This window comes from Aricia agestis, chromosome 8 (genome assembly GCF_905147365.1).
Source record: "Aricia agestis chromosome 8, ilAriAges1.1, whole genome shotgun sequence".
Lineage (NCBI taxonomy): Eukaryota > Metazoa > Arthropoda > Insecta > Lepidoptera > Lycaenidae > Aricia > Aricia agestis.
The window spans coordinates 16,242,358-16,264,903 of record NC_056413.1 but is presented as its reverse complement, the minus strand read 5'-3'; the positions used below and the strand labels follow the sequence as shown (position 1 = coordinate 16,264,903).

Sequence of the window (22,546 nt, the reverse complement as noted above, 5' to 3'; positions counted from 1 at the left end):
CTAGTATCAATATAAAAAGTAGATAAAAACCTATTCTCGGGCCTATAACGAATGTTCATACAAAATTTCATTAAAATCGGTTGAGCCGTTTAGGAGGAGTTCGCGCACAAACACTATGACACGAGAATTTTATATATTAGATAGATATTCAGTTAGTTTATTAACTGTGAGTACAGATTTTAGTTTTCACTGTTATGATAATATGGACTGTGGACTGTCCCAGTTTCATAGTTTCAGAAACCAACTATTTGAAGTAAACCCTTTCAAGAATTCAGACAATTTACTTTCGTATAAATTATGTGCAAACTTTGTAATAAATATGGAGTTATGTAATGTTAGGAGAGTATGATGACGACATGTTTAAGTAGTCTTTTTCTAAATAATTGGAGAAAAAAATAAAAGATTAGCAGTTGTCTTCTATACAATAAGAGTAAATTATGATTGATCTATGCTAATATTCTATATAATCCGTGATACTCTTTGATAGAATAGATACTAATAGTGAAGAGGAAAGATTTTAATTTTTGTATCCTTTTTTTCGGCATAGCAAAAAAACTACTGGACCTAATTTTATATTCCAAAATTAAATCTTTATCAGCGGCTTTGTGCATTTGAGACGGTAAAAATAAAATAAAAATGTTAAACTATACTCCACTCGGGCTAGCTTGTTGCTAGCGGTCGTTGACTCCCTGTCAAAAACTTGTCATTTTCCATATAAAACCACAATAAACAATATCTGACACTTCATTGTCAATCGCGGTTTATATGGAAAATGACAAGTTTTTGACAGGGAGTCAATGACCGCTAGCGACAAGTTAGCCCGAGTGGAGTATAGTTAGGTCAATTATTATCCTAACGCGAGTTTTTCATTTTGACCCTGGATTCCAAAAAGATACGAGTTACCACGCTTTCAGAGAAGTTTCTACTCAAAAAACTGAACTTTGAACTGAATTTTTCGTATATTTAGCGGTATAATTCTCGTTTATTTTCTAAATGAGAATTTTCCAACACAAAAAGGAATATCATAGACACATAAGGAGCCAATCACCTAAATGACTGCAGAAAACAGATCGCTAAGAGGATTAAAATTGCCTTTGACGTTGCATATTGCTATCTCAGAGTTCTATTCAAGTATATTGCTTTATTAGTCGACTAGCGACCCGCCCCGGCTTCGCACGGGTATAAAATATAAATTAAAATCGATTCAGCGGTTTTGATTTTAAATAATTTTTATTCATTACTATTTACTACCCGTGGCCCGCATTGGTCGGTACTTGCTGCCGCAAAAGCTACGTTCCGCAATTTTTAAATCTGTTATATCTTCGAAAATATTCATTTATTTAAATCATAATATGCTGTAAAGGGTCATAATCAATAATAATGTATTTAAAGTATTTAATTAAATAAGGATTATTGCCGTATTGGTTTATACGTGGCAGAGCCATGCTTCGTCACGAATAGGCCAGCTCGACCGGAGAAATACCACGTTCTCACAGAAAACCGGCGTGAAACAGCGCTTGCGCTGTGTTTCGCCGAGTGAGTGAGTTTACCGGAGGCCTCCCTCCCCTATTCCCTTCCCTTCCCATCCCTACCCTCCCCTATTAACCTATTCCCTCTTAAAAGGCCGGCAATGCACCTGCAGCTCTTCTGATACTGCGAGGGTTTGCTCGCTCGTGACCGTTTGCTCGTTTGTCCCCTTATTTCATAAAAAAAAATCGCTTCGAAAATTAGCCATTATTTGAAGTTAAAAGTAAATGACAAAAAAATGTTATTGTGGGATATCCTTATACGTATATACTATCGCGTTTTCTGTAGACCTTTTCAATGTGTACAATACTTGGTACATTATTTACATGAAGAATAGACCACGTGAAAGGACATAGGTTTCTTTTTTGTAGGTGCTAGGCAACATGTAGTTCAACGTTCTGAAAATATTTGATTCAAATTTATTCAGAAATAAAATATTTTTTTTTTTTTGCGGAAGAATGTACTGTTTCTGTGACATTCCTAAATTACGCGGGCGACGCCGCGTGGAAGGCGGAACATGTATTAATAAAAGTATAGTGATACCCTTCCCGCGAGCGCATCCCCGCATTGGTAGCGCCCACTTCGAAACGGGCGTAAATCGCAATATTTTAATTTCGCCATAACTTCTAAACCAAACGTCAAATTTTAATCATTCAAAGACTAAATATATTCCACATAAACTGTACTTAGTGATGAAATAATTTATTTTAATAAGGATTATTAGCATGAGTAAAAAAAATCTGTTTAAATGTTGTCCAAAAAAATCAAGATTTTTGAACAAAAAAATGGTTGTTTTGTCTCACTTGACATAAGTAGGTATAGTGTGTTGCGGACATTTTTGTAGATATTTAGAAGATCTACATTTACTTAGAACATTGTATAGTTCTATCTTTTATAGTTTAGGCAGCGTACGCAAAATAAGTAAATTTTCTGGTTGTTTCCTAAAAACTGAAATATCTTATGGAACCCTATATTTTGCAAAATAAAAAGTAGCCTATGTTACTCGTAAATAATGTAACTTTCGAATGATGAAAGAATTTTTAAAATCGGTCCAGTAGTTTTTGAGCCTATTCATTACAAACAAACAAACAAAGTTTACCTCTTTATAATAGTAGTATAGTAAGTATAGATGAAAACGTAATAATGTTCTAGTGAATTCGATAAAACCTTACATAATACATATTATAATAAAGAGAAAGAGAATAAAAACCGGCCAAGTGCGAGTTGGACTCGCCCGTTCTCTCTCGTTCAAACTAATTTTCGTTAGTAGTTTTTATAGTAATGTACATCATATATTTTTTTTTCCTGCCCCTACTTTAGAAGTTAGAGGGGACACACACACACACACACACACACACACACATTTTACCACTTTGGAAGAGTCTTTCTCGCAAACTATTCAGGTTAGTACAAACCTCAATATGATTTTTGAAGACCTATCCATAGATACCCCACATGCATAGCTTGGTAATCAAAATCGGTATGGGGACCCCTAAAATTTTTAATAATTTTTCAATTTTTGTATTGAAATCTTAATGCGGTTCACAGATTACATCTACTTACCAAGTTTCAATAGTATAGCTCTTATAGTTTCGGAGAAAAGTGACAGATAGACGGACAGTCAGACAGGCAGACATGACGAATCTATAAGGGTTCCGTTTTTTGTCATTTGGCTACGGAACCCTAAAAAGATTTACTATCGCTAAGAAACTTTAATGAAATGAAGAAGATCTATCCAGTTAGTATCGGAGATTGGCCGCTAAGTGAGGCGAGCTTCTCATTACCGTATTAGGGTCACGGGAACGCGGATAATAGAGAAAAATAGCCTTTAATGTAGCCTAATTGGATACTTGCTCGCTTGAAAGTATATTTTCTAAAGATTAAAAAATAATAATATTATCAAGAACATAATTTTAATAGTAATGAGTAGCCTAGAGGATTCTTTAAAATAGCGCAGGGACCGTACATTTTCCGGGATAAAAGTATTATATGTCCTTTCCCGGGACACAATTTATCCCCATACCAAATTTCAGCAAAATCGGTTCAGCGGTTTGGGCTTTAAGTGGTAACAAACAGGCGAACAGACAGACTTTCGTATTTATAATATTATTAGTATGGATAAAGATTTACGCGTCGTAGAGGTCTATGAAACGTAGCATATTCGTAGCGAGCCTACGCACTACGCCGTAGAGGCACCCTATATAGAGGTATTAACACCTTTTTTATGATAAGAATCATGTTCATTGTACTACGTGGCACAAAAATGATCCTATTTTTAACCCCCGACAAAAAAGAGGGTGTCTGTCTGTCTGTCTGTCTGTCTGTGTGTGTATGTGTCCGTGGCATCGTAGCATCCAAACGGGTGGACCGATTTTGATCTAGTTTTTTTTGTTTGAAAGCTGACATGATCGAGAGTCTTCTTAGCTATAATTCATCATCATCAGCCTGCTCAGTCCTGGACAATCAGGGTTTATCTGGTTCATGAAAGGCCGTTAGCAACTTGTAGTCGTTTGATAGGTTTTATATTTCATTCTAGTTCGTGATATTTGTGAATATACAATATACGTATACACATAATAATGGAAAGTTGACCTGGTGCTGCAGCATCACCTGGTGATCAATAGGATATCCAACTCCTCGCCAACTAAGAGCAGAGGTTTCGTGTTTGGGCTCATTTTAATTGTGACAACCAGTAAAAAGTAGATAAAGTATAAACAGTAAATATTTACATGCTGCTGCTGCAGCATCACCTGGATTCTATAGGAACCGAGCTTCGTATGAACCCAAAGTGGAGTTTTCATGTTTGGGCTCATTTTAACGGTCTCATCGAAAAGGACATTGATAGATGGTAATCATGAGAATATGATTCTGTTGATAGGAATTATTCTGCACTATAACCAACACAAGTTTAAAAAGTATGAAATAAAATTAAATTAAGAAATTTAAAAAAACCCCCGCCAAAACAACTTTAAAAAGTAATGAAATAATATTTACTGCCTTTAAGTTCAAATGATTCCTAACTTGTGTAAAGTAATAATTATTTTAGTCCATAATTGTTGTCAAGGTGTGTCGGGGGACCGCTAATGTAGATGTTTAATTTCACTTAACATGTTTAAGGATCAATTCACAGCGATCTGAATCGAGATAAATAATCAGCGACTTGGCGGTTGTAGGTTGTAGTTTACTTAGCGGTCCCCCGACACACCGTGACAACAATTGTGGACTAAAATATTACTTTACACAAGTTAGGAATCATTTGAACTTAAAGGCAGTAAATATTATTTCATTACTTTTTAAAGTTGTTTTGGCGGGGGTTTTTTTAAATTTCTTAATTTAATTTTTTCAGTCTATATTCAATCCAGAAATTAAAAAAATAATGAATCCATGTTTTCTTTCCCTTGATTTGATTATTCAAACACACGATGATGACAGTGGCTTACGTGGGAGAGCCATGCTTCGGCACGAATGGGCCGGCTCGACCGGAGAAATACCACGTTCTCACAGAAAACCGGCATGAAACAGCGCTTGCGCTGTGTTTCGCCGAGTGAGTGAGTTTACCGGAGGCCCAATCCCCTACCCTATTCCTTTCCCTTCCCATCCCTACCCTTCCCTATTATCCTATTCCCTCTTAAAAGGCCGGCAACGCACCTGCAGCTCTTCTGATGCTGCGAGTGTCCATGGGCGACGGAAGTTGCTTTCCATCAGGTGACCCATTTGCTCGTTTACCCCCTTATTTCATACAAAAAATTGGTGTTAGTTTAAAATGTGTGGAATACATTTACACTTGTTTACACTCTGAGGTTATATCAACATTGACGGTCGATATTGAAAGGCTTTCAGGCTATTACCACAGCATAAGTATTATACAGTAAAACGATTTCAAAAATCTTGTAACACAGGGACAAGATACACGCGCGTGCAATACTGAGTTCAACCCTACGAATAACAAAAACTAAGGATACGTTTCCTCCCTTACTTCAATCGTTTTGAATTTGGTTCTTTTCGCACACTAAAATATAACAATAGCTACGAAACACTACATTCAAATTGGCAAAATAAAGCCGTTGACAATAATTGTCACTTCTATAATTATTACATAAAATTCTTGCATGTATTCGGGTCTCTTTTTGCAAAAAGTATGCATGTTTTCGGGTCACATTTTGTAACAGATTTTTTTACTCTTCGTTAGTTTTTTCCTTGTGAAAAACAGATCCAGATTGTTGTAAGTTTGAAATGTCTATCTGTGTGTTTGCTCATGGTATCGTAACATCCAAACAGTGTACCGATTTAAAATATATTTTTTTGCTAATAGCTGACATGATTGAAGATTATTCTTAGCCATAATTCAACAGCATCGGCCACGCTTACTGCTTGAACCTTTTCCTTAATTTATATTTTACTAGATGACGCCCGCAACTCTGATGCGCCTAAACTCGTTTATCGCGCGGGAACCGTGCCGGGTTTTTCCGGGACAAAAAGTATCTCCATATCAAATTTCATCAAAATTGGTTCAGCGGTTTGGGCGTGAAGAGGTAACAGACAGACAGACAGACAAACGGACAGATAGACACACTTTCGCATTTATAATATTAGTATGGAAGTATGGATGCTACTTTTATTTAGCTGAAATCACGCCAATGTGTATGTGCGCTTGATTGTGGCGGTTTTGTATAAATATTGTATTATACTGTATGTATTTCTTTTGTGAGCTGTAACCAATAAATAGAAGTAAAATATGCATGACTGTGTTAAAATTGCGGTGTGGTGCTTAAATCACATTTATAGGTATATGTAAAGTGGCCCTTAAATCTTAATGTCTCTTAATCGGAATGTAATAAAGTGGTAATTTTATTATCAAGTGGAAATTCTTGGTCTGCAACACACACATTCTGAAATTAGAGTTCGGGAGAACCTTGGGCAAAGAAGCAAAGAAAATATTACATTTTTCTATTTTACACTCTTGGTTTTTTGGATTAAAAAATAAAACCGTAACCTACATAGTAGGTATGTCGCAGTCATCTGGTTTAATCTGCGAATCGATTAAATGACTAGCGCATTAAGTGAATGACACCATTCAATTGAATGACTGAAAGCTATGTTCACACTATGCAATTTCATCTTCAATTTTCGTCATCATCTTTTTATTCAACTTTCGTTTGGCATATTCAATAATTGAATGCGTCAAAATCCATCCGCGTTGGAAAGAAAAGTGTCATAGCGTCGCGGGCATGCCTCACGTGCGATGTTGCCTGCGCTATAACGCATGCCTTTGATAAACAAAAAAAGGCACAGTGTGGAAAAAGCTAAAAGACAACTCGTCAAGACGTTGACTATGACGTTTAACGTCTTGACCAAAAGTCATTATATAGTGAAGTCGTTAAATGGCATGATATTATATTTTTTTAAGTAGCCGTTGACGGGCCGTAGTAATAGGTAAATCCACGCTGTCATAATATTATTTTATTACTAATTTATACTTAGCACTTTAAAGTAAATTTAATAGACAAAATATCAACACAGTGATATCAGCTGTGCGAGCTGTTTGACGCCATATTTGTTTTAGTGACTACTAGCGCCACAGTAGGAAAAAATTAAAAACGTTCAATTACCTGACTGTTTTCATGTCCGCTATCTTCAAAGGGCTATGTTACAAATCGCTAACTAGTTGGACGTTGAGTGACGATCGTTCAATCGACGTTCTGCCGAGTCATTCAATTAAATGGTGTCATTCAATTAATGCGCTAGTCATTTAATCGAATCGCAGATTGAACCAGATGACTGTGACAGGTACATTACGAACATGAAATGCAGGGATTCCATGTTTTATACTTTGTTCATGAATTTGGATGTAATGTCTATTGTCTATCTCATCATTACGTCTTGTTAAGTTGTATACTCTATGAAGATTTTCGAATATATGCCACATCCTGTGTTTTGGAAATCTCTGGCACAGTAAAGTAACCGAATGTTTGTGTAATCACAAGCCCGGGCGAATTAAACTCGGTAAGTAAACGACATCAAAGCGATACGGAACGGGCACAAATGAAACAGAAACGATACTTTGTATATCTGGCCATTTAGCCAAGACCTTTTCGTTTTCGCTTCGTTATAGCTAATCGCCGATCAAAATGTATAGAATTGACATTAGACGAGTCGAACGTCAACGTCATATTAACGAACGCTTATGTCAATTCCATACATTTTCATCGGCGATTCTATAACGAAGCGTAAACGAAAAGATTTTGGCTTACCCACCTGGCCATTTAGCCAAGACCTTTTCGTGTTCGCTTCGTTATAGAATCGCCGATGAAAATGTATGGAATTGACATAAGGGTTCTGGGTTCGTTAATGGTATGACGTTGATCTGACGTTGACGTTCGACTCGTCTAATGTCATAGGCAGGGAGCCCTAGAACAATTTTTTTTGATTACTAACAAGCAAATTTTTTGTGAGTTCATTTTGATGAGACTATCAACTTGAAAAATCTTGAAAGTGGTAGCTAACAGAGATAGAATGGATTTCATACTTTGATTTGATGGTCCTAAAATATGGTTTGTTCTATTAACTGTAGGACAATGTTACTCTCAAATTATATAACTATTAACCTACCAATATACAAAAAATCAGCTGGTTAGGGTTCCGTTTTAGGGTTCAGTAGTCAACCAAGTTTTGTTGATATAATATAGTATCGCTTGAAAAACTTGGAAAGTCTCGCGGCCGCGATTTCTCAAGCGATAGTAAGTATGTATTATAATTTATTTATTTATTTATTTAATCTTTATTAATTCACCAACAGAATCACATTTAATAAAATACAAAACGATACAACGGAGTTTTTTTAATGGATGAAATGTGTTCCAATGAAAGGTGAAATACAACATGCTTTGCGACAATGGGATGAAATCTGATGAAATGAAATATTGTGAATGAAATGATAATTATTAAATAACAATATTATGTTATTATGTAGTAATTAGTAGGAGACAAAGAATAATAAAATTGAGAAAAAGAAAAAATGACTTCTTATAAACTAAATAAAAAATAAAAAACATAATAATGAAGATAAAGTTTAAAATCACATGACACTAAAAATGCTCACCTCGCCGCTGCTGCCATTCCGGTGTAATTATGCACTTCGTCGTCTGCCCATCGTCAATCACGTCGTCGATCGTGGAATAACGAGACACAATAGCTTATCTATTGTTATCGCGGCCGGACACGGCCGCTTAGGGCTTCATGAATTAACTGGTTGTGAAATAAACTACGGAAATAAAGTAATTCAGCGCATCGGATATTTCATTTGAAGACCTAGCAGCCATTGATCACTAAAAATTTTAGTTTTGAATATCTCTTTTTAAAATGTCTGGAATTGCATCGCCTCGTCGCGTTGCACTGCGACCTGACCCTAAATCTAAAAATAATACTCGTATCTAGTGTAAATATATCTCATTTGCTAATGTTATTAGTATGAAATTGAAATCTTCAAGACCCAACCTATACCTATAATCGCTATAATCTACCCGAGTATATTTCACTGAGATATCGTCTGCGGCGTCATTAATTAATAAGTAATTAGTAAAGTAGCCACACCTTAGGGCGTATAACGCAGCCTAATTTATAGACTTTTCGACGTGCTATAGTCTAAACTCTATACTAATATTAATATTTAAAATGTTTGTCTGTCTCTCTTACCCAATTCTATATTATTCAAGTCACGCTTAGATTGCTTAATCGATTTACTTTAGGAGATATTGATTTTTAATTTATATGACGCATTTGAGTCCCGGTATAACTATATTATAAATGGAAAGTGTATCTTTTTTTTATGAAATAAGGGGGCAAACGAGCAAACGGGTCACCTGATGGAACGAGGAAAGCAACTTCCGTCACCCATGGACACTCGCAGCATCAGAAGAGCTGCAGGTGCGTTGCCGGCCTTTTAAGAGGGAATAGGGTAATAGGAGAGTGTAGGGAAGGGAAAAGGGTAGGGAATTGGGCCTCCGGTAAACTCACTCACTCGACTGTTTCGCAAGCGCTGTTTCACGCCGGTATTCTGTGAGCCCGTGGTATTTCTCCGGTCGAGCCGGCCCATTCATGCCAAAGCATGGCTCTCCCACGTATACACGTCTGTCTATCTATAATAATTGTCTAATTTGTCGCCTCTACGCGTCGTCTCAATTCCCGGAAAAAGAAGAAAAACGTACTGACAGTTTTTATCCCCGAAAAAAATACTGTTTCCGTGCGATAAACTACACACACTTTTGGACACAACAATGCTGGCAACATCTAGTAAAATATGATAAAAATGTATCAACAAAGTATTTTTATGTCCCACTGACAGACACTTAGCATGTGCTAGTGTTTGTTTTACAGGGTGTTCATCATTTTAACAGCCGACTCTGCCTGCGTTACCCATCAAACTGTTAACAAATCATATTTCTGATATTATACAAACAAAAATAGGGATAAATCTTGCATGTTATGAGAGGCGGTGAGAATTTTTATTCTAAATTTTTAGTTTGCGTCTGGAATGTTATAAATTCAGTGTTTTATGAAAATAATATAGGTCTACCAGAATCTGATGGCAAATTTGGATGGCAGATTTTCAAAAAATATTCTTGATCATTTGATAAATTTTTTTGCATGTTTTACACACAGAATCAGCCGCTATAAGGAAAAATAAAACCGGCCAAGTGCGTGTCGTGCCACGCGCAATATAGGGTTTTACTTGGCCGATTATTTTTGCTCTATTGTGGTACGCAAACCTAGTGCGCGACTTCAACTCGCACTTGGCCTATTTTTTTTTTTTTGTGTTTTATTGAACTTATTTTGAAGACATAATTTACTAGTCTATTGTGCAAAGGAAACGTCCCAGTACTCGAATATCAAGTGCTCAAGTCTTATCGATAGTCGATACTGAATACAATGTGTATTGTGTACTCAAGTATATCCTTAAAAAACTGCGTGTAAAATGGGGTAGATAACATAAAGCCATTTGAAGGGTTCCTTATAGTTATAGCTGTGCAGAGTAGGAAAGCTCATGTACTCATCTTATATCTTTAAACGAGCAAGTCTTGTATATACATAAATATATCATTGGAATCTCGGAATCGGCTCCAACGATTTTCATGAAATTTAGTATATAGGGGGTTTCGTGGGCGATAAATCGATCTAGCTAGGAATCATTTTTAGAAAATGTCATTTTATTCGTGTTTTATCGAATACCGAGCAAAGCTCGGTCAAATAGCTAGTTACTAATAAAGTTATCTACATCCAAAATGAGATAAACAAATGGCGTCGCCAATTTCGAAATAAAAAAATAATCACAGATTATGTTTTCGTCTGTTTGCCTGTTGAATGACGCTAAAACCACCGCTACACCGACTTTTATTATATTTAGAGATATTCAAAGTACGGAAAAAAGATGAAGAATGCCTATGCGATAAACAAATTTCGTCGCAAGATTGCTTCCGTCCTTTCCTTTTCTTTTACTATTCACCTTATACTGAAATGAATATGAATGGTATATTGAACATGTTCATTATTATAACATCTCATTAACCTCAAATTATTCGGGTCAATTTGTCCACCCTGTGACAGATGGACGAAGCCTTATTCGGAGCCCTAAACCTAGAAAGGCAAGAGCACTCCTCGCCCTTTGCTGGGGCTAAGCTAAGGGACTGAAGCACCCTTGTGAATCAGCCAATGAGGGCTGCACATGCAATACCTTATTACGTGCGAAGGGCGTATTGTGAGGGTTTTATTATCATTGCTTCAGGGTGTGGAGTATTATAAAGTCTTTATCGCCCTTTAGCGACAAAAGGCATGGCTTTTTATTGAAGCTTTCAACTCGAGAGATTTGAGCTCAAAGGTTCTTCTCTATTCTGTAGGAAAATAATATCTTGCATTACAGTTTCGATGGAATGTAGCCTATAGGTATGAATTTGGTAAGAAACTGAGAACCGTTATATTTTGAAATGTCAGATCAAAAGTAAAATCGGAACTTTACTTCTGGCCTCTCATTTTGATAAATTGATTATTTACTACGAAATAGCTCTGTGGCTCAGTGGTGAGCGCGTTGGTAGCTCAAGCCGGGGGTCGCGGGATCGAATCCCGCCGACGGAATAAAATGTTTTCAAAGTTCCTGGGTCATGGATGTGTATTAAATATGTGTATCATATAATAAAAATCTTAAATATATGTATAGTATAAAAGTATTAAATATACTTCCGTTGTCTGGTACCCGTAACACAAGTCCTTCAGGTACTTAACATTGGGCCAGACTGACGTGGTGTGAAGCGTCCATAGATATTATTGTATATTATAATAATAAAGTTTTTATTATTCGTATATTATTTACTACAAATTGTAGCATAATTATAATCATAATGGATGGATCAGATTTGGTAGTTGTCGCTTACAACTAGGTACCAAATCTGATTCGGAAATATTTAGTTTATACTTAAGTACTACGGTTATAACTTATAATGCTGGTCTGATGACCTTACCAGATTAATTAATAATTAAATTAATAATCTTGGCTTTCTATTTTCTAATCTAAATAAATGAATGAAAAAATATCTTATCTATGTCGTAAAAATCTTCCCATGCATAGAATATACTTAAAAAAACATCCTTGGTGGATCCGGACATCCCCCAAGGGTGTTGTCCAGATAAAGAGCGGTTAATATAAATAAATAACTGCGAGCTGGTAACCCTAGCAAGCTGTCCCCCGGGCATACTTCTATTACAATGCGCACACAGTGAAGACATGTTGCTTGATTTATTTATTCATCATCATCGTTCGTTTTCCTGAAGGTATTATTTTGTATAGCAAGTACTACACGGTTACACACTATTAAATTAAAATAAATTAAACAAACCTGGTAAGGTGCGGTATACATTAATTCTAGTTTTACACAGTACAAAGTAACTGTTATCTTCTTTTTCGTCTTTTCGGACATCGGAACATACAAATATCTTCGGGTAGTTCGAAGAAGCAAACAACAAGTGCTTTAGCAGTAATATAAGTATGGATTCCCGACATTTTGGCTAATTTGGAGCATAGTGGGAGCGTCATGCTTCGGCACGAATGGGCCGGCTCGACCGGAGAAATACCACGGGCTCACAGAAAACCGGCGTGAAACAGCGCTTACGCTGTGTTTCCCCGAGTGAGTGAGTTTACCGGAAGCCCAATCCCCTACCCTTTTCCCTTCCCTACCCTACCCTTACCACCATTACCCTATTCCCTCTTAAAAGGCCGGCAACGCACCTGCAGCTCTTCTAATGCTGCGAGTGTCCATGATGGGCGACGGAAGTTGCTTTCCATCAGGTGACCCTTTTTTATGAAATAAGGGGGCAAACGATTGCCCCCTTATTTCATAAAAAAGGGGGCAAACGAGCAAACGGGTCACCTGATGGAAAGCAACTACCGTCGCACATGGACACTCGCAACATTAGAAGAGCTGCAGGTGCGTGGCCGGCCTTTTAAGAGGGAATACGCTCTCTTCTTGAAGGTTTGCAGGTCGTATAGGTCCGGAAATACTGCTGGTGACAGTTCGTTCCAGAGTCTTACAGTGCGCGACAGAAAGTTACGCGAGAAACGCACGGTGGAAGACTGCCACTCATCAAGGTGATGAGGATGGAATATTTTTCGCGTGGGACGATGGCGAAAAGTTGCAGGTGGTATGATTCCGAACAATTCCTCAGAGCACTCCCCGTGATACAACCGATAGAGGATGCAGAGTGAAGCTACATCTCGGCGTAATTCCAAGGGGTCCAAGCTGTTTGAAATACTATGGCAGTCAACAATTCGAGCGGCCCTTCGTTGGATACGATCTAGAGGGAGCAGTTGGTATTTTGGCACCCCTGCTCAGAGATGAGAACAATATTCCATATAAGGCCGAACCTTGTAGAGTTGTAGGCGTTGGTCCGGACTGAAGTACTGTCCCGCTCTGTTAAGAACTCCAAGCTTCTTCGAGGCTAACTTGGCCTTACCCTCTAGAATCTAGATGATATCGGAACTGGACTTCGCTCGATATGTTGACGGCAAGTATCTCAATGCTAGGGGAGATGGTTAAAGATGTGCCCTCGAAACGAGGATATATACGAAATAGTAAAACTAAAAGACATATTATTTTACTATGCTCCAAATTAGCGGGAATCCATACTAAGATTAATGCGAAAGTGTGTCTGCCTGTCTGTTTGTTACCTCTTCACGCTTAAACCGCAGAACTGATATTGCTAATACTTTGAGTCCCGTAAAAGGGCATAGATAGTTTTGGAACGAAGTTCCTTATCGCGCGTTGCGATATGGGGCTAGACTAAAAGTTATACGACAGTGTTTCTCTGTCTCTCTCTCTCTCTCTTTCGCATTGAACAGTGTGGTATAGCGACGATTTTTTTTAGTGTATACAGGTTTTTTGTACTTATAAGAAATAACTTCGTTCCATCCAGGTGTCCCTTGACACATCTCAACTCAATTTTTCCGGGAAAATGTACGGTTCTCGCGGGCTTCATCTAGTAGAAAATAACTCTACACCTAATTTTAGTAATTATACTTTAACAGCAGCAAAAACACATATTTTATTAATAATATTATCTTATAATATTCGAATTCTACGTAGGATATGTATCTCATTCGTGTATGCGGTGGCGGTATGCGTAAACAATTTTTATTTACACGCTCCAGTTATATCAGTTGGGAAGTAAATCATATAATATAAACATTCCGTATTGCCGTTCTAAATCTGAAGGGAATTATTGCGTAAATAGTGCTCTGTTATTTAATGGTTTAAATTAGAGATTTAGCTTTGAATGTAGTACTTGCGACCGGTACATAACATACAGTGTGTAACAAAACTAAGTGATTACTTTACGGTGTGTATGAGTCCACTGTATTGAGTTCACAGTGAAAGTAGCAGCGCTGAAAAAATTACATTTTTTTAAACTTTTGTGTGGCAAAATTACTGAGTCCTGACGCTCGGGCGCTTGCCCATACAAATCATAAAAAAATGTTTTTTCAGCATTGCTACTTTTAGGCTGGTTTTATAGTAGAGCGTTTCGCAGCGCCGTTGGAGCGCCGCGCGTTCGAATATGTATGGGGGTAGTAGTTGCGTTTTAAAGTCCGCGCGCTTGAGCAGCGCCGTTCGTCCATACGTTTGTTACAGCTTCGAACGCGCGCGCTCCAACGGCGCTGCGAAACGCTCTACTATAAAACCAGCCTTACAGTGAACTCTTGGATACAGAGAAAACATACAAACCCTAAAGTATTATCACTTATATTATTTTTTATCCTTTTCCGGTAATCTAATTATCTCCATACAATAGCGCGACTAAGCGTAAGCTGCGTGTTTTTTTTTTATAAAATAAAGGGGCAAACGAGCAAACGGGTCATCTGATGGAAAGCAACTTCCGTCGCCCATGGACACTCGCAGCATCAGAAGAGCTGCAGGTGCGTCGCCGGCCTTTTAAGAAGGAATAGGGTAATATGGGAGGGTAGGGAATAGGGTAGGGGATTGGGCCTCCGGTAAACTCGCTCATTCGGCGAAACACAGCGCAAGCGCTGTTTCACGCCGGTTTTCTGTGAACCCGTGGTATTTCTCCGGTCGAGCCGGCCCATTCGTGCCGAAGCATGGCTCTCCCACGTCACAAACGTGCGTGTTACCTTAACAGACAGACAGACACATTTTTGTACTAAAAATGGGATGGCTACATGGACATGGAACTGCTACAGCTTTCATGGCCTTGTTTTCTAACAATAACTTTACAAACGTGGCAGTTTTAACTACGAGTATACCTAAGTTAATTGAGAATTTCCATGGTTTTGGTTGCGGTAATCGCTAACCATTTACAAAGCCATCAAGTCAAAGTCTGGCACGGAATTGCTAAGTCATGGCCAATGCTATAACTCGTATAAAATATGGACCACTAAATTACACCAACAGGTGGTTACAAAAATCGACAACTTTTATTCCGTCGTTAACAATGATTCACAGATGTTTCGTTGGCAAGAATCTTCGGTGACCTATTCTCGGATTACCGATTTCGATTAGGTACACTCTCTGATAATAGTCTAAGGTTTGGATTAGTAGAACTAGCCTTGTCTGTTTTTCGCATATTTCGCTCTTTCAAAATAAAAAAATACGGGATTCAACCTAATGAACGAATCTTTATTTTGCAGGTTGAATTTGAATTTCGTCGTTGAAATTGACGAAAGCGACTTGGCTTAGGGTTCTGTTAAATATTCAAATACTAAGAATGTATTAGGTAATTGTAAAGATTGTTGAAAAATAACCCTTCGGCACGAACGGCTCGGCTTGGTCAAAATATCTAGGACTTACAGAAAACACTACATAAGCAAACCTTATACTTTGGTCTATAAGTTTTCCCGCCATCAGGCGTGCTGACAGCTCGTTTCTATGGGTTCTCTAATTTTAGAATTTCCCTTCCGTATATTGTCGACGTTGCTCAAATTAGCGGCGTTTTTTATTTGACTTCCTCCTTTTTGTAGTGCGCCTCTTGTTATCTATTGTTAGAACGTTCCTTCAAAATTATACAAAATTACTTGAAAGGGCTTTTGCGGAGCCTTTTTCTTATGAAGTAAAAAAGCTTTGGCGAATAAAGAAAGCCAATTTTTGGTTAGGATAAACAATAAGGGTCAATTTATACTAGCGCAGCGAATTATTAAACTGAACATACCAAAATCAACCTTAACTCCAAACCATTAACGCACTGTATACTACTTCTGAGAATTTAAAAAGGCGCGCGCTATGGCACGCACTCGCGCGAATTCGCTTGACCAACGCATTTTGGTGCGCGCGCATTCTCGCGCACCAACAAGCGAATCTATATTCTACGCGTAATCACTGTAGGCACTAGGCATTCTGGCGAATTCGCGCGCACTCGTTCGACTTGTTGCGAATTTGACGTTTCGACGCGCTTCGATTCGCTTCGACTCTGCGCAACGCGACGCGTAGATGCATTTCTAAATTTATATGGATTTGACAGATTCACGCAATTGAAATCTGTCAAATCCATACAAATTTATGCCGCGCCGCGCCTCGCCTCGCCTCGTCGCGTTGCGGTTGGAATTGACGCAGAGTTTTAATTAGATACACTTTCAAAATCCCGGATTTTGTATTTACGCGCAAAAAGAATCCAGGGAGAATGAGCTTTCCTGTAATTCACTGAAAATTAAACCTATCAAAGCGGTTGATACAGCTTCGGATTTATGTATATGTAGTGTAGTTAATAACCCATAGGCCCAATACTACATAACTAGTAGTTATGTAGTAGGTATTAGGCCAAAGGGTGGCAGCGTCCTATGGCGTCCTAGGGGGCAGCAGCGTCCCAGGATGGCGGCAGAGTTCGTGCATAGAGGCGGCAAAATTAAAGTGGCCTAGAATCATAAAAAATATAAATCACGCCATGCATAGGAGTACCTAACCCTATCAAAGCGTTTGATAAATTATTGTAGGACAACGGCGTTTGTCTCGTATAATTAATTAATTGAACCCGGCCACAAGGTATTGTCTTGTGTGTAAACATCCTCTGTGTGACGTGTCGGAGCGCTCCCGGGCTATTTGTTTACCTTCACGTTAAAGGAGTGAGCACACTGAGACGGGCCGCAGCGTGCCGGGGCTCATCCCAAAAATCCACCTCTATACAATTTGTATGGAAGCGGAAATCCGCTGCGCCCCGACACAGTGTGCGATACGCGCATCCGCTTCCATACAAATTGTATGGAGGTGGATTTTTGCGATGAGCCCCGGCACGCTGAGCCCCGGCACGGCCCGTCTCAGTGTGCTCACTCCTTTAGTTTGCAGTGATACAACCATGTCAATGTCGTTTTCTTTATATAAAATAAGGGCGCAAACGAGCAAACAGCCGTCACCCATGGATACTCGCAACATTAGTAGGGCTGCAGGTGCGTCGCCGGCCTTTTAAGAGGGAATAAGCTCTCTTCTTGAAGGTTTGCAGGTCGTATCGTGCCGAAATACTGCGCGGCAGAAAGTGTAGTACGCGAAAAACGCACGGTGTAAGACTGCTACTCATCAAGGTGTATAATAAATACTTGGCTAATGTGAGTTGAGTCAGTTATGGAATTTAAAGCGCACGGGGATAAAGTTAATTACAGATTTAAAAATTTAAATAACTACTGTACAGTGTCCAGTAACTGTGTACTTTAACTACTCGAAGTTATGACGTAGGCACAATCGAGGAAATTGATTCCTAGGCAGTTGACGGACCTACGTCATGTGGTCGGCTTATGTCAAATCAATATTAGCTGTGATCGGTCGGATGGGTTTGACTTAACACCACCAAATTACCTACTTAGGTCTGCCATCTGCCTAGGAATCAACTTCTCTGATAGTACATATAGGTGGGTATATTAATAAATAAATTATTGGGTGGAAAAATTAAATTCGAGATTAAAATTGAAAGACGATGGATTTCAATGAATAACTACGAAAACATTTTTCTCATTTCTTTCTTCACAGACAACGCTTGTTTATTTTTAAACTACATTCAACACAAAATTTCCCGAAAAGCCAACAGAAACTTGCATAAAACTTGCTAACAACAAACAAGATAGAATAGACGAGTGGTCGCGTCAGCGGTATAGGAACTCTAGAATCTAGATAGACTTAATTATCTAGATCTAGCCCAGCTCTAGTGCTCAAGTTGCTGCGCCAATCATCGCAGACTATTTATAGAACCCGCATTTTGTTTACTAGCTGAGTTTTTATTGCTGTTTCTTCAAACTTCAAACCCTCAATTGGGATTCTTGAATGTGTCTTATATTTTGTGCTTTTGTTTTTATTTATTTAAGTATAGATACTTTCTCTAAACTTTCTTAAGCTTGAAGCTTTTTTGTCCTTACTAAGATTAATATTATAAATGTGTAAGCGTGGATGTTTGTTACGCTTTCACGCAAAAACTACTTGACGAATCATCATGAAACTTTGTACACATACTCTTGGAGGTATCAGAAGTAACATAGGATACTTTTATTATAAAAAAATATTTTTACGAAAACAATAAATGTTGGCGTGGACGTGGACGCAGTCGCGGGCAACAGCTAGTATTTAATAGTCAATAGTCAAAAAGTATTTATTCATTATATGCACATAACAAAATTTGGACAGTAAAATTACTACGCTATTTTTTTTAAACATATTAAAACTAGATAAAGAAACAAAGCCATACAGCCTTTGTACAGTGTAAATAGATAGCCATATTGTATTGAAATAATATTACCGCTTGCGATGATAATGCAAAATATGTTCTGGGCACCTTTTCATTTTCAAATTTTTTTATACATAAGCTAATTTATTTTTCCTTTTAAAACATCAATCTAAACTTCTCTAACCGATACAGCACTTTATTTTTGTTATATAAATTTAGGCGGGCATATTTTTAAACCTTTTTTTTTTCAGGGCTAAGGTTTACCGAAAAAAAGGTTTTTTTTAAATTTTTTACTAGCTGTTACCCGCGACTTCGTCCGCGTCAACAAAATGTGATAAGTTGATAACAAAGACAGAAAATTTTCTACTCTATTACAAATACAGCAGCAGCCTGTCTGTATGTCCGTCTTTAGGCTGTATCTCAAGAACCGCGCTAGCTAGACAGTTGGCATTTTCATAAATTACGTTTTTCTATTTTTATTACAATAATTAGGGTTGTCTATGGGCCAGTCGCCCATATCCTTTGTTTGTTTCACTTAAGTACATAATTTTGTCGCGTACCAAGATTACATTTTCTCTTAATCTAAATCTTAATCTTTTAAATTATACATTATTATACTATTATTATACATATTGAAAACTACCTAACTTAATAAATATAATATATTTATCACTATTTTATAATGTTTGATGCCCTGAAGGGGCGTGTGTGGTCCCAGTATAGCCAGCATATCCGACATTTTCGGATTTCTTCAGGTATGATGCTGCACGCTTTGCCTTTAGAAAAATTTGCCTGAAAAAAGGTTGTGAGTCTCTATTATAGTTAGGTCTATCGAGGTACCCTTATACGATCTTCGCTTTGAGTTGATGAAATAAGGGTCATAAGGGACATGACCCCCAAAACGTAAGTTTTTATTCGACATAGGATTTTCCCATTTCTATTCGTGACCCCTTCTCCTTGTGACCTCCAATTTCAGAAAGCGATTGCTTCCAAGATTATAATTAATGTTAAATAAAAAAAATTTAAAACAAACCCCCGATTCATTAACTTTAAGTACTTACTTATATCATTATTATTATTATTATTAATTACTTACTTATATCAAACTCAGATTTTCCAGCACGAGATGATGATGAACTATAGCTAAGAATATGCTTGATAGTGTTAGCTTTCAAATATAAAATCTAGACGCCTCCGTGGTCTAGTGGTACAGAGCGCGGCTCGCGAGGTTGTGGTTTCGATTCCCGCGTTGGAAACATATTATTTCCAAGTTTGGTTAGGACAATGCAGACTGATCACCTGATTGTCTGACAAGTAAGATGATCCATGCGTCGGATGGGAATGTAAAAAGTCGGTCCGGCGTCTGATCTCTCGCCGGTCGTGTCGGTCGTCCGTCCCACTGGGTTATGAGAGTAAAGGAATAGAGAGTGCTCTTGTGTACTGCGCACACACTTGGGCACTATAAAATTACTCCTGCGTAGCTGACCTGGTTTCAATGAAACCGGATACCGTCACCGAAACCGGTGTGGGAGCTATTATTATATTATTATTATATAAAACTAGATCAAAATCGGTCCATCCGTTTGGATGGTACGATACCTCGGACAGACGCATAGACAGACAGACACGTGAAACTTATAACACCCCTCTTTTTTGTCGGGGGTTAAGAAGAGTTTTTATCGATTACGGAACCCCAGTAAATCTGCATAATCTTCCCAATATCGTTGCAAAGAAATTTCCGATACTCAAAGCAACGTGATCAGATCAGACTTTTAATCAAAATTATTTCTTTCTCTTCCAGGAGAGAAGCCATGGCTTCATATCACAAAATACTTAGAAGTCGTGATGGCGTGTAACACGGGACAGTAGTTTTAGTATAATGGGGTGTGGCCAGAGCAAAATAAACCTTTACCCGAGGAGAAACAAAAATGGCGGCAAAGGGAATAGTGCCAAAAAGTCAGGTAAGATATCTATAAGACACGAGTACGAATATAAAATACGTTAAGGCGGATTAATCTACATAATCTTCCCTAAAGGGGTTGCGGCGGCAAAAACTAAATTGTTATTTTGTTAGCTCCTTTCTTTTACGTTTTTTCCGCAGAATACACCGTATTAAAATGTATAAATCCTTACTAATAAAGATATTTAGGCATCGTGTTCCGCTGTCTGTGTCTATGACTTTACAAATATCAGAGTAGACAGAATGATAGAGTATGCCGTCTTAGAACTGATGTTGAAATTTTTAAATTTGACGTATTATGACGAAAATCGTTGATAGGGTTGTTAACTTGTTACCTACGAATTTAAAACTATGACATATTCGCTGGACGTGTTCCTCTTTGGTCGTATTGTTGTTTGTGTTTTGGCACATGCGATTAAAATTGGCAGAATCCAATTTTGGAATCTTTATTTTAAATATTTAAAAATAAATTATATCAGCCAGCGCGAGGCACATTCCGTTCATAATCCTAGTGAAATCCGACGAATTTGACAGATATTGAAACCTGTCCGTTTCTTTGCAGTCGAACTACTGGTAGTTATGTCTATTGTGCAAATATGCCAGAGAAAGAAGCACACCTCAGAAAGTTTTTAAAGCTTTGTGAATATTTTTATTTGTAAACTTGCTTGTGTTGTGTATAATCAGCTACCACACACACGAAATACCGCACACAGTGACATCTAAGCTAGGCGTAGTTTCGTTACATGTGTGTGCGTTATATTGATTCGTCTCAATCGTAGGAATAACTGTGGTAACTGGCCATTTAGCCGAAAATTTTTCGTTTTCGCTTCGTTATAGAATCGCCTATCAAAATGTATGGAATTGACATTAGACGAGTCGAACGGCAAAGTCATAATATTAACGAACGCTATACATTTTCTGTACATTTTCATCGGCGATTCTAATACAACGAAGCGAAAACGAAAAGATTTTGGCTTACGCCCCTGGACCGATGTCGGTCTTTGGCGGTTTTTTTTAAAGGCTAGCTTAGAATAGTATGCACCTACAATTACTCACAATGGGATGTCTTATGACGTCATAATACCAGTAATAAAGTATGTTTCACCCTCCGGTAGTTTGGAAAGCGATTTTCCGTGAATAGTCTCAGAGCTATCGCACTTAAGAGCTAATAAAAGCTTTATCTTATCTCCAAACTATTTTATCTTGCTTTGACGTATTTATATGTCTAGACGAATGGATGGAATTGAAAACTCCCATACAGTCTGCATTCTGTAAATGAATAAAGTTTAGTTCAGTTATTTTCTAACAAAAACCAAAAATCTAAGGAGTAAAGTGGGTAAAAGAAGTCTTTTAATCTAAGCTAAGTAAATACTCTGTGAATGAATAAAGTTTAAAGGTAGTTCATTCTTTATTAGTTTCATTATTTTCTAAGGGTGTAACAAAACAAAGTTATACTTTAGGGTGTGTATGAGTCCCTCATATTGTAGACTTTACTTTAAAATCTGTGTCTAAGGTAGCAGCGCAGCGTCATACATTTTCCCATACAAAAAGTTCAGTTACATCCTGTATATAAGAGTAAATAAAAAAACTAAGCTTGAAGTGCATTTAATAATTATGAAGTCTTAAGTCTAAGCTAATGAGTTAAAAAAGAAACTTCTTAAGCGGAATGCCGCACAATGGTGCACTCAATTTGCATGGGTTTTTAAAATCGAAACAGGACATCGAAAATTCGTAAGAGTAAGTGAGAATATCTATTCTTATTATTATTAATTTATGACTCTCCTACGTCGCCTACAGTGAAAATTTGCATCTGTGCTGCTATTTCGTTTTTACTTTTTTATCACTCTCAATAGCTTTGTCCACACTGTG

The 22,546-nt window shown here is 37.7% G+C and overlaps 1 protein-coding gene across 2 annotated transcripts in view; it reads left to right on the top strand.

Annotated features, from left to right (window-relative positions):
- The window catches only part of LOC121729339, a 96,610-nt gene that overhangs the window by 45,109 nt on the left and 28,955 nt on the right, over positions 1-22,546 (top strand). The window contains exon 2 of one of the 2 annotated variants that reach the window (XM_042117817.1): positions 20,519-20,678. The exons of the other annotated variant lie outside the window; for it this stretch is intronic. Within the exon in view, the coding sequence (XP_041973751.1) occupies positions 20,597-20,678 (82 nt within the window). The 5' untranslated portion in view covers positions 20,519-20,596. The remainder of the gene's footprint in view (positions 1-20,518; positions 20,679-22,546) is intronic. 2 annotated transcript variants of the gene reach the window in all.